Source organism: Otolemur garnettii, unplaced genomic scaffold, assembly GCF_000181295.1.
Source record: "Otolemur garnettii isolate 467f Iridium unplaced genomic scaffold, OtoGar3 scaffold00266, whole genome shotgun sequence".
Taxonomy (NCBI): domain Eukaryota; kingdom Metazoa; phylum Chordata; class Mammalia; order Primates; family Galagidae; genus Otolemur; species Otolemur garnettii.
In genome coordinates, this window is record NW_003852661.1 from 270,228 (window position 1) to 282,289 (window position 12,062).

The 12,062-nt window shown below is 40.6% G+C and overlaps 1 protein-coding gene across 2 annotated transcripts in view; it reads right to left on the reverse strand.

Moving 5' to 3' along the window:
- ELMOD1 (ELMO domain containing 1) overlaps positions 1-12,062 on the reverse strand; it is a 64,711-nt gene that overhangs the window by 19,453 nt on the left and 33,196 nt on the right. For both annotated transcript variants that reach the window (XM_012813481.1, XM_003802943.2), the window contains 4 exons: positions 7,615-7,760; positions 7,450-7,478; positions 5,637-5,734; positions 1,761-1,890 (listed from right to left, as the gene is read on the reverse strand). In XM_012813481.1, the coding sequence (XP_012668935.1) occupies positions 1,761-1,890; positions 5,637-5,734; positions 7,450-7,478; positions 7,615-7,760 (403 nt within the window). The remainder of the gene's footprint in view (positions 1-1,760; positions 1,891-5,636; positions 5,735-7,449; positions 7,479-7,614; positions 7,761-12,062) is intronic.

Here is a 12,062-nt window from a genome sequence, read left to right on the forward strand (position 1 = left end):
AAAAAAAAAAAGAGTCCTTTCTGTCAGGATGCGTTGGCTCATGCCTCTATTCCAGTGGTTCTCAACCTTCCTAATGCCTCCTAATGCTGGGACCCTTTAATACAGTTCCCCATGTTGTGGTGACCCCCAACCATAAAATGATTTTCATCACTACTTCATAACTGTAATTTTGCTACTGTTATGAATTGTAATGTAAATATCTGATATGCAGGATGTATTTTCATTGTGACAAAGGGGTCACGATCCACAGGTTGAGAACCGCTGTTCTATTCCTACCACTAGGGGAGACAGAAGCAGAAGGATCACTTGAGGCCAGGAGTTCAAGACCAGTCTCAGCAAGAACTGAGACTATAGGCATGCACTCCCATGCCTGCTAAGTTTTATAGAAATGGGGTCTCTCTATGTTGCCCAGGCTGCTTTCAAACTCCTGGATTCGAGTTATCCTCCTGCATCAGCCTCCCCAGTAGCTGGGATTACAGGTGTGAGCTGCCACACCAGGCCTCCTTTTTCTTTTATTTGCTTCAAAATTTCCCACTAGTTGGTCATTTTGTTGAACTCAACTAACCCCATCGGAAAATGATCAGCAAAAAAAAAGTAAGAAAAAGGAGAAGAAATTTAGCTAGTAGGTTAGCTAAAATTTAGCAGGGAACAAAGAGAAGAAAACAAACTATTGCCAAGAATGAGGCTTCTTTAATTTTTAATGATTCACATCAGATCCAGCACTAATTAGCAGAGACAAATGAGTCATCTGCTTAGTACTTAAACACACACAAAGACATACAGTCCTTAGCACAGAAACATACACTCCTTGACATAAAAACAGACACTCCTCAGCACAGAAACATACACTCCTTAACATAAAAACAGACACTCCTTAACACAAAAACACAATAGATGTGTTTTAAAATTATGTCTTCCATTGATATTTTTCACTAAAATAAAATGAAAGTAGCTAAACAAATTTCTTCTTTCAATTTTGTTACTGCCATCTTGAATTCCAGGAAAGCACAGGGAAGCCTCTAATTCTAAAAAGCAATCTATTCTCAGAATTGAATTTATACAACATTTTAGATAAGTATGTGGTTGTAAAGATTAGTCTTAATTTTGGGAGGATCTTAGTTTCTTTAACTCATAATTCAGTGTATTGAAGAAAAGCTATACTGATGTTTCATAATACACCATTGGATCTTATAAGATTTTAAAGATTTTGCTTTGACAGCCAGAAGTATTTATACCTTCACATTATTTTTTCCAACGAATCCAATGTGCCAAATATAAACCCTTCCCTCCTCTCTAATACGCCCCAAGTTACATGAATAAATAATCAGCATTAAGATCTTGGGTAATTTCCCAAGAGGGCTATTGCTGAAGCAGAAACCAACTTCATCTTCTTTGATGTGTATTGAAAGTCATAAATGAAAATCCCAGGTCACTCTTTGACAAATGCTATTTCTCCTACTGGCTTTCAATACACGTTAAACAATTTAAACTTGAGCCAAATGTGAGCGCCCACGGAGAGCACCTCTGATGCTTTCTCAAATTACAAAAGAAAAATGCCTTTTAAACATAACTTCTCACATGAATTTTCTGATGAAAAATTTACCTCCGCCAAAGAACTCAGCCTTACCAACCAGTTCCGGTGCCTGTGAGTGATTCATTTTTGTACTCCTGGTGTCCAGAGCAGTGCCCAGCACATGGCAGGTGCTTGGTGAATTGTTAGCTGACTTAAGAGAGGAACTGAAGTTTGTTCAAGGACTAACCTTCAAAAGCATCTCTTCATGTTGGGGATTATCAGAGTCATAGGGCTCTCTGCGCAGTTTTTCCACATCTGCAATAAGGTTTCTGTACCCAACAATTTGCAGAAGGCAAGCCTGGAGAGAGATTCCCAGCCTACAGTGTGCAAAATTAGAAGAAATACCCGTGAGAAAACGAAATGTGTACTTTTAACATTTGTTCACTCAATGTATGCATGATATAACTTCTCATATTAATATAACATTCAGGAAATTGTTCGAATATAATCTATTTAATGAAAGCACAGTTCTGAAGCCCCACGTGGACAGGTGTAGAACCTGGCTAAAATTTATCTCACATTCTGGCTTTTTCTTAAGCTAAACTGCAAGAGTGTAACTTAAAAAATAAGTTTCCTCTTTATGCAGGTGACTTGAAAGGAAGATGCAGAAAATACTGGTGATAAAAGGTTCTTTGGGATCGTTTAGCTTCCCTAGGTGGATAGATCAGATTCACTGCAGAAAGGTGTGCATGGCAGGGTGAGAGAAACAGTCCTCAGGGACTTTGGGAGAAGAATATTTCCAAAATAAAACAAAATGGCTGGGCGCAGTGACTCACGACTGTAGTCCTGGCACTCTGGGAGGCCAAGATGGGTGGACTGCCTGAGCTCATAGGTTTGAGACCAGCCTGAGCAAGAGCAAAATCCCATCTCTAAAAATAGCTGGGCATCATGGTGGGCACCTGTAGTCCCCGCTACTTGGGAGGCTGAGGCAAGAGAATGGCTTAAGCCCAAGAGTTTGAGGTTGCTGTGAGCTGTGACGCCAGGGCACTTTACCCAGTCTGACAAAGTGAGACTCTGTCTCAAACAAACAAGCAAACAAACAAACAAAAAGAAAAAAGAAAGAAAGAAATGAAACAAAATAACAAAAGTCCCTCTACCTGGGAGTACCCTGGGCAGATAAGGCAGCACCAAGAGAAACCTCACAACTTTACAAGACGTCCCATTACATCCCAACCACTCCCCTAGCTGTCTAAACACTTTATCTTATCTGAAAAACCATCTGGTTTTCTTACTACCAAGCGGTTCAAATTCTGTCCTCTAAGCAAGTTTATTTCTGTCTTCCCCATTATGCCCATTTATTTTAAGAAAGTGATTCTTCCTTCTACTCTCATCTGGAAAGTTAAAAATGTTCCCAATTTCTTCAATTCCCTCTCACAGAACATGCTCGACGGCCATGCTCAGTCTGCTGTGAACGTGCACTATCTGATTAACAGTTCCCTTAAAATCTGTCACTGGAACCAAAAACAATGTAGCAGGGGTGGTGCCTGTGGCTCAAAGGAGTAGGGCACTGGCCCCATATACCGGAGGTGGTGGGTTCAAATCCAGCCCCAGCCAAAAATAAAGAAAGAAAGAAACTAAGAAAGAAAAGAACAATGTAGCAATCACAACACACAGAGGATCTTCACTTCCTGCCATCAGAAACTGTTTTCCTTTCCTACAACCTATAAGGAAGGACAGGGACAGAACCTTCTTAAGAAGTTGCATCAGATTACAAGTTTATTAAACTGGTGACGAATCATAACATCCTCCTTTCATACAAGCTACTGTCATACGGAGTAAATCTCAAGGTGCCATGTCATGTTTATTTATTCTGGCTCCATTCTTAACAGGCGTGTGTGTTCTGTGGCTCAAAAATGCTTGAACATTGGCAAATTTCATATGATACAGTCCAATACATTCCTGTTCCTGGTTCACGTCCCAACTCTGAACATTTCTGTGGTAGTGGTGGTGGTTATGATCACAACAGCGACACTATTTTCTTCATTTGGGGCTGGGGGTGGTAAATGAGACGCATAGGAGTTAAATCTAGAGTTGAAGGCAGCATGTGTAGGGTTGTGCACTAGTATCAGAAAACCTAAGAATACTACTTTTTAATAAAATTGGGTGTTCAATTAAATAGTGTTTATATTACCTGTTACCATATCACGAAACAACTAAACCAGATATTTCAAATTTTGAAAAGAGCAAAGGGGCGCTGGTCACCCAGAAAAGCAATGCATGGCTGAGAAGAGAATTCATTTTCAGGTAAAGAAGAGAATGGAATAAATAGAAGAGGCAAGAACAAAGAAAGTCAGTTCACTTTCTTTTCATAGGAGTGTTTAGTACCACCAAAAGTGGCACTTGAAAAGAATGTAATTAAAGCAAAGTGAGGTGAATGGTGCAGTAGTTTGGTATGTTATGTTTCCCCATCCCTAACCGTCTATTTCTCTGTTTTCTCAGAAAAATATTTACCTTTTTAAATATTAGATATTGTCAAAGTCAACCTGGAAAAAGGGCCCTAGAATCTACACTAAGATGTAAAGAAGAAAAAAATGGACAGGCTGAGTGTCGCTCATCTAAACTTCTTGGGACCAGAAGTGTTCTGAACTTTGGAATATTTGCAGACATGCAATGAGATATCTTGGGGGTGGGACCCAGGTCAACACAGGAAGTTCATTAAGTTTCATCTACACCCGTACACAGAGCCTGATGGTGATTTTATACAATAGTTTTAATGATAGATGCAATCTATCACACGAGGTCAGACTTGGGAGTATTTTGAATTTCAGATTTGGGGTTTTCAGATTAGGGATGCCCCACCTGTACCTATAAAGGTTTTTCTTTTTTTCACATAAATTTGACAGCATATATGACAAAGAAATGCTTTTGAATGCAACTTATGTGAATTTCACAGAATAGACATAAAAATGATTTGCCATCGAATGTAATCCAATCTCTAAATGTGATTATAGAACTAAAATATCCATCATGCCCAGTTATAGTCTAAAATTTTTGGTGCAACCTAAATTATAATGAATTGCCTTCTTACCACTTTCCCAGAAGAATAAAATATATGTCAGAAGGTTTAAAAAAGATACTCTTTAAGGGAGTCAACTGTCAATGGCTGAATAAGGGTGAGGCTGCTAATTAGCTGAAGCAGCTGCAGAAGAATGGTACTAAGATTGGATGAAAATGGAGTTTTTGTTATGATTCCCGGGGCTGCTAGTACTTAAAATCCCTATCAAGTGATAAACCCATGCAAAGTGCGCTCTGAACTTCTCTTCAACTGCAGCCCCCCTCTTTGGTAATTAAAACCCTTTCTCGGGGGTAACATCTGAAGTTCTCAGGTACAAACATCTGAACGACTGTCTTGATTGTTACCAACCTGAAACTGTCTCTAAATATGTCTTCCTTTGGAATTTATTCTTCCTAATAGCCTAAGCCCCAAATTTTACTGAAAGATTTCTGTACCCAAAGGAAAATATAAAGCTAATTTTAAAAGTCATGCACATTGCCAAATGCATTTTAATACTTCCAAGATGAGAGGAATAAATTATAAAGTTCTAAAGCCTTCATGTTAAAACCATCTCTCCCTCCCACACGTCTGTCTTCTTGACAAGCAGGTAGGAACTGTCTCTAAGATTACCAGCCTGTCACGAAGAAATATTCATGAAGGAAGCGAAAGACTATTCTAGATGGAGCAGAATCAGCTGAGGCACATTTACAGTGTGAACATCTACTGTTAACATAACACATAGGCATAGAGCAGGGTGACTGCTGATGAGGGGGTTCCCTATCTCATCTTCCACTAACAGGGGCACCCTCAGAGTAATAACACGCACTGCATCGCAGAAGCACAAGCCAGACGCACAAGCGCAACCTACGAAAGAAGCATAAAGTTGCTTCTGTTTAAAACACAAAAAAGCCACCTTTTCTCTATTCTTCATCTGAGAGTCAAAACGTTGTGGATGATTATTTCAGGGAAGGAGGGAGGGAAAGAGAGGGAGGAAGAGAGAGAAAAACGCGCCATCTGTGGCCATGGGACTTGCGTCTTATATTTCTGACATAAGAAACATATTCTTACTGTGGATTTACGTCGGGATTAATTTTCTTCAGTTCCATGATGTCGTCTATAGTTTTCTCAATGGCATCAAGGTGAACGCTCACGGAAGTCTGCAGCAGCTGGAAGACAGGCTTCAGTCAGTTTCCTTTTCATTGACACCAGGGGCTCGATCTGCGATAGAGGCTTTAAGTCTTTGTTTAAGCTTCGATATGAAGATAGAAGCTAAAAGCAAAAACTGATTTACTGTACTTGAATTCCTACAAATTTGATGTTTTTACAATTGCAGTTGTGTGAGTTCCTCATTGGGTTAGTGCAATTTTCCTGATTACCTTGATTAGGAAAATACATAAAATTTTGGAGTTTTTGTTTTGTTTTTACTATTTTCATCTGTTTCAAGCTACGTACATGGAAATGTCATATTTTCTTTTCCTCATCCAACATAGTTTCCTTGTTAATGGGCATTATACTTTCGATTAAAGAGGATATTGTTTTAAGGATACCAGACTTAAACAATAAGATAAAATTGGTAAGAATCTCAACAAGGAATAGTGGCTCATACTTGTAATTCCAGCACTTTGGGAAGCTGGAGTGGGAGGAATGCTGGAAGTCAAGAGTTCAAGACCAGCCTGGGCAACATAGTGAGACTCTCGTGGCCCCACCAGAGAAAATCTCTACCCCCAAATGAAAATATTAGCCCAACATGGTGGTGTATACCTGTAGTTTTAGCTACTTGGGAGGCTGAGACAGGAGGATTGCTTCAGCCCAAGTGTTTGAAACTGCAGTGAGCTATGATTTTTCTATTGCACTCCAGCCTGCCTGGGTAATAGAGTGAGATTCTGTTCCTAAAAAATATACATGGCTTGGTGCTGGCAGCACAGTGGTTACAGTGCCAGCCACATGCACTGAGGGTGGCAGGTTTGAACCCAGCTGGGACCAGCTAAACAGCAATGACAAGTCAACAAAACATAGCCGGGCATTGTGGTGGGTGCCTGTAGTCCCAGCTACTTGGGAGGCAGAGGTCTTAAGCCCAAGAGTTGGAGGTTGCTGTGAGCTGAGATGCCACGGCACTCTACCGAGGGTGACATAGTGAGACTCTGTATCAAAACAAACAAACAAACAAAAAATATATATATGTAGAAAAATAAAACAGGTTTTCTTTGTGCTATGAAAGCTAGTATGGTGGTATCTTTGCTTTTACTAGAAATTCTTGAGTATAACATTACATAATTTGGATATGGAAGAAACACCACAGAGTCAATACTATTCCTATTTCCAAGGAATATTTATGATTTTGGAAGGTACATTAAAAAGAATTAACTTGGCTCAGCGCCTATAGCTCAACCGGCTAAGGCGCCAGCCACGTACACCTAAGGTGGCGGGTTCGAATCCCCAGCCCGGACCCGGCAAACAACAATGACGGCTGCAACCAAAAAATAGCCGGGCGTTGTGGCGGGCGCCTGTGGTCCCAGCTACTTGGGAGGCAGAGGCAGGAGACTCGCTTGAGCCCAGGAGTTGGAGGTTGCTGTGAGCTGTAATGCCACGGCACTCTACCCAGGGGGACAGCTTGAGGCTCTGTCTCAAAAAAAAAAAAAGAATTAACTTGATGAGGAAACAGTAAGTACTTCACAAATCTGCCTAGAAATTCTCCTACAGTGGCTGTTCTCGTGTAAAAAGTATAATAATTTATCATGGGCAGATGATTCTTTCAGATGAAAGTTTACATTAGTTTTCATAGCAAATGGTAGATTTTGTTTCTTAATATGTTTACTTTTTATGATACACGTAAGTGTCCAAGTGAAAAATTGCTAAAAAATAAAGAAACAATTTTGCTTACCTTACTTTTGGAATCCCTTAATGATGTTTCTGTTAAAGCAGTAACAAAAATAGTTATTCCAAAATTATTCTTTACAAATGGTTTAAAATCACCATTCTGAAATATGACATTGCATCCTTAATCCCACCGGCTCTGTTTTACTTAACTCCTTTGTTTCACGCTTACCGATTTTCATGGTTCTAGAAGCTCCAGGCTTGGTATTGTAACAGATCCGCTGCAGTTCACACCTTCCAGTCAGCTTCCTCATTACAAATTTCAGGCAGCGCCACAAAAACTTACAGTAAAAATACAGGCATACCTGGATCAACATTCTGTGAAAAACAAAAGACAGCACCTTCCAATAGAACTGTGGAAGGCAGGAGAGAGCAGCCACCACCAGCAGGAAAAGAAGCCCAAGAGAAAATCCACCATTAGACTCTGGATTTGCAAGTGTGCGTTTCTAATCCAGTGTTAGTTATCTGCGGGAAACTTACTATGACTTTGTGCAACTCCATATGCCCTGGTCTAGTCAATTTTATATTCCATCAAACTGAGAGTGAAGCATTCATTGAAATCCTTTATTTTCCCACCGTTGCCTAAAAGCATTCTGGGAATACATCAGTACCTAGATACACAGAGTCCTTTAACATGGCTTGTGTTTTAGGAGTTGTCTCTCCCTTGGACATGGAGGAGGAGCGTGTCTCTTGTTGCCTCCATAAACAGCCTGTCAGCCTGCCCTGGGTCATCTCCAGCCCTTGGGCACCACTGTCCCCCTGGAGGGGCTGTGTGGCCACCTGCGTCCTCTGCTGAGCAATCATAACACTCCCTGGACTTGCTGGCCATTGATTCTCCTTAGAGGCAACAACCTTCTCTAATCTAAACTTTTCAGAACTACCTCCTGAGAAGCTTTTGGCTCTTGCTAAAGAAAGGTTTATTGCACACCTTACCTCATTCTAATACCTCAACAAACTATAAACTACACCGTCACCAATAATGTGCTTACGTGTATTCACATCTCTCCAGCACAGGTGAACGTCTTTAGATGGCTTTTCATTTAAAAAATGTGAGTGTCTACTGCTTCATGGCACTGTTCAGAGTCTCAAAATGAGTCAAGATTTAGAAGGAAAGAGGACCTATCATTCAGGAACCTCTCTCTCTGTCTCTCTCGCTTTTGACAAGGCCCTGCTGTACTGCCCAGACTAGAGTGCAGTAGCATCATCACAGCTCACTGCAGCCTTGAACTCCTGAGCTCAGGTGATCCTCGTGCCTCAGCTTCCTGAGTAGCTGGAACTACTCAGTGCCCACCACCAGGCCTGGATGATTTTTCTATTTTTTGTAGAGACAAGGCCTCATTTTGTTGCTCAGGCTGGTCTTGAATTCTGGTCTTCAGCAATCCTCTTGCTCTAACCTTCCAAAATGCTAGAATTATGGGCGTGAGTGACCATGTATGGCCTAGTAGTGTAATTTCTATGAGATGTCTTTTTGATTCTCACAAGTTCACTAATTCCTGCCAGCTCGAAAATAAGATGATCTATGGTCATTCAGATAAATTGGATTAATGTTTTTGATAGATTCAACAATGGTGTGTGATCTGTCCCTGAAAATGGACCAATCCTTTGGCTGTGTTCCTTTGCTCAGATTGCTTTGGTTGCCTATCCTCAACAGCCTTGTGCTAAAAATGAAAATTCTAACAGTCTGGTTTGTACAAAGGCACGAGGTCTGTATCTCATAACAAATGCAAAGGAAAGGGAAAGAAAAGTACCAGCAACCAAGCTGCTACATTCAGATGACACAAGGGAATACTTTGCAGGCAATGAAATATCCTCGATTGTCCTAGGGTATCTAACAACTCGACACTGTCTGTGATTCATTCACCAAGTAAAAAAGAGTTACAAGGAATATGTATGAAATTATCTACTTTTCCTTTAAAAAAATAAAACAAAAAATTTAATGCTAATGTATAAAGCAGGATACACAACAAAAAATGTTAATAGTGGCAGTGCTAGGTGACGGAATGATCAGCAGTTTTTATTTTCTTCTTTGATTAAGTATTTCTTCCATAATGAATATATATTATTTTATTTAAGAAAAACAAAAGTTATAAAAAAAATTAAAATGTGTAAGCGGTCACCAAAAGCCATTACAAAAGTGCATATAAAATGTCTACGTGTCATCAGTACAAAATCAACCAGATTGCACTGAAAGACCAAAAGTGGGTTTACTATATTGTAAAGTTTAACATTCAACTGTTCCAGTCAAATATGTTCTAAGATCTGTTAGGATTTAGGTTAACAGCTTCCAAAAAAAAAAAAAAAATAAACAAAACTAAAAATAAATTTAGTGGAACATTTTAATTAGACAAGTGAGAAGATTTATAAAACCTTAACTTGCTCTCCTGGACGTTTTTCATTTTCCAAATACTGAATAGCTAGGCCAGAAAAAATGATGGCGCAATCTCTCTGTTAACTGGTCCCCAGCCAAATGGGAGTGGTATTAATTACTGGGAAGCCTTACTCATGTTATGAAAGCGGGATAAAAGCTTCCCAGGTATTCACTTCATGTACAATCTGCAGAGACGTGGGCCTCGTGTGTGGGCTCACACCTGACATGAAGCCACCTTCCAAGAGCCACAGCACAGGGAGATCACATGAGAATCTGGATCTTATAAGACTAAATCTTCCTAGAGAAGAGGGTCCTGATGATAAGGAACAAGACACCAACTCTATTATAGCTTAATTTAAGCTACAAAAAATTTCCCCTGACCTATCAGGACTATGCAATGATGTGGCTTGAGACCCAGAAACGTCATCGCAGGTGGCAGTAGGCAGACACGTGTAAAGTGACCTACAGCCCAACTGTAATTTCTACCACTGGCCTCCCTGCATAGGAGAAAAATGCCTGTGTTCCTGTTCTGTGTCAAGACGATATTACATAAAAGGAGAGAAAAGCCCTTACATTCTGTTTGCTTTTTGCTTTTATCTGTTTTATTTTGTTTTGTTTTTAACTCCCCTGAGGAAGCTCACACTGACAAAAACACGAACCCAGCAGAATCCACAGCGGTAGGGCTCCCCGGGCTGTGAAATGCAGCCTTTCCTCTAGAATAATCCCATGGACAGCAGTACAAACCAGGGGAGAGGAATGACACCTCGGTTATGCGATGACCTCTATGTCCTGCTTCCTCTTTCATAAGCTGCCAGTAGAAACTGATAACAGTGCTTTTTGCCCAAGATATATTTAAAATTTTTATCCAAAATATATTTTAATAGTTTTCCTTATTTTTCCATGTGGGTCAACATGCCTACAAATATTTAATTAAAAGGCCAGCTTGCTATGCTAGATACTCCTTTTTTTCAATCCAAATCATCAGATCAAACAGTATTTTGATAGATGTCATTTATTTTGTGTTTAGGTCATAAATCTGGTCCAGGCAAGGCCTGGGCAGAGGTGGAAACACCTGGACTATCCCTTTCTCTGGAAGACTTATTTTAAGTCACAAGCAGTTGGGGATCAAAAGCAGAACAATAAACAGGACTGAATATTCTGAGGGAATGTTAAATAATCTTCCCTTGAGAGGGAAGAAATTAAGGACTAGATCCGTAAAGGCTCTCGAGCTGACCAGGGGATGATTTAGGAAGGGAGACAGGAAGGAAGGAGAATGCAAAAGTGCGTCTGTTTCTTATGTAAGGACTTCTGGGGTAACTGTTTCCTCTCCTCCTTCTCAGCTACTTTGTCTCACACCCTGTGTTCCCGGCTCAGGCCTCAGGAGGAGGCATTTCAGCTGTGCCTGGTCCCATTTGCCTTTTCTAGCACCAGCCCCAATCCCATCCTTCCATCCCACACCTTCTCCACCCTCTGAACCTGTGCTCCGCGGTTTATACCTCTGCTGCTTTTCCCTCCCAGTCTGAATCGGTAAATCAATAAGCTTAGTTTTAATTGGCAGTATTTGCCTTTCTTCTCCCTAGCACTAGACGTAGTTTTCTTTGTTCTGATGGAAGATTCCCAACTCACTACAGAAAAGATCTGTTAGATTTTGTAGGAGCAGTAATGAAATCATGACTAGAAGGAGAAAATACTGATCACCAGCTCTTCTTTTTAATAACTACCTGCACAGGCAGCAGTTTGGGGGGTTTGTTTCTGTTTTACTAGGCACAGCTTTTGACAGGGTTCCACGAAGAATTACCGTAGCCTCCTAAGATGAATGCTTTGCTCAAACACTGGGAGAATCTGACTTGATAATAAGAACTACTACATGTGTTCCATTTCAGTATTTTCTGTTACCACTATTTATTAATATGCTGTGGGGGGATGTTTATGGCTGAGCTCATAGCAGTGTTCCTCCATAAAGCAATTATAATCACGTTTATTATTTAAAATTCATTCTCTAGCTTGAACCAGAATAGCCACACAATGTAAATTATTCAAAATGGATTGTATCTCTGCTAGCAGATGGAAGTGAGCTCTCGTCTTGTAACACTTTGATAGAGGAATCCATTCAGCAGAGATGACACCTCTGACACAAGGAGATGCACCCGGGACCCTTGCCTGCAGGAGGGGGTGTGGGTACTGTGGGGCCACGGGAGGGGGTGTGGGTACCTGTGGAGCCACGGGAGGGGGTGTGGGTACCTGTGGAGCCA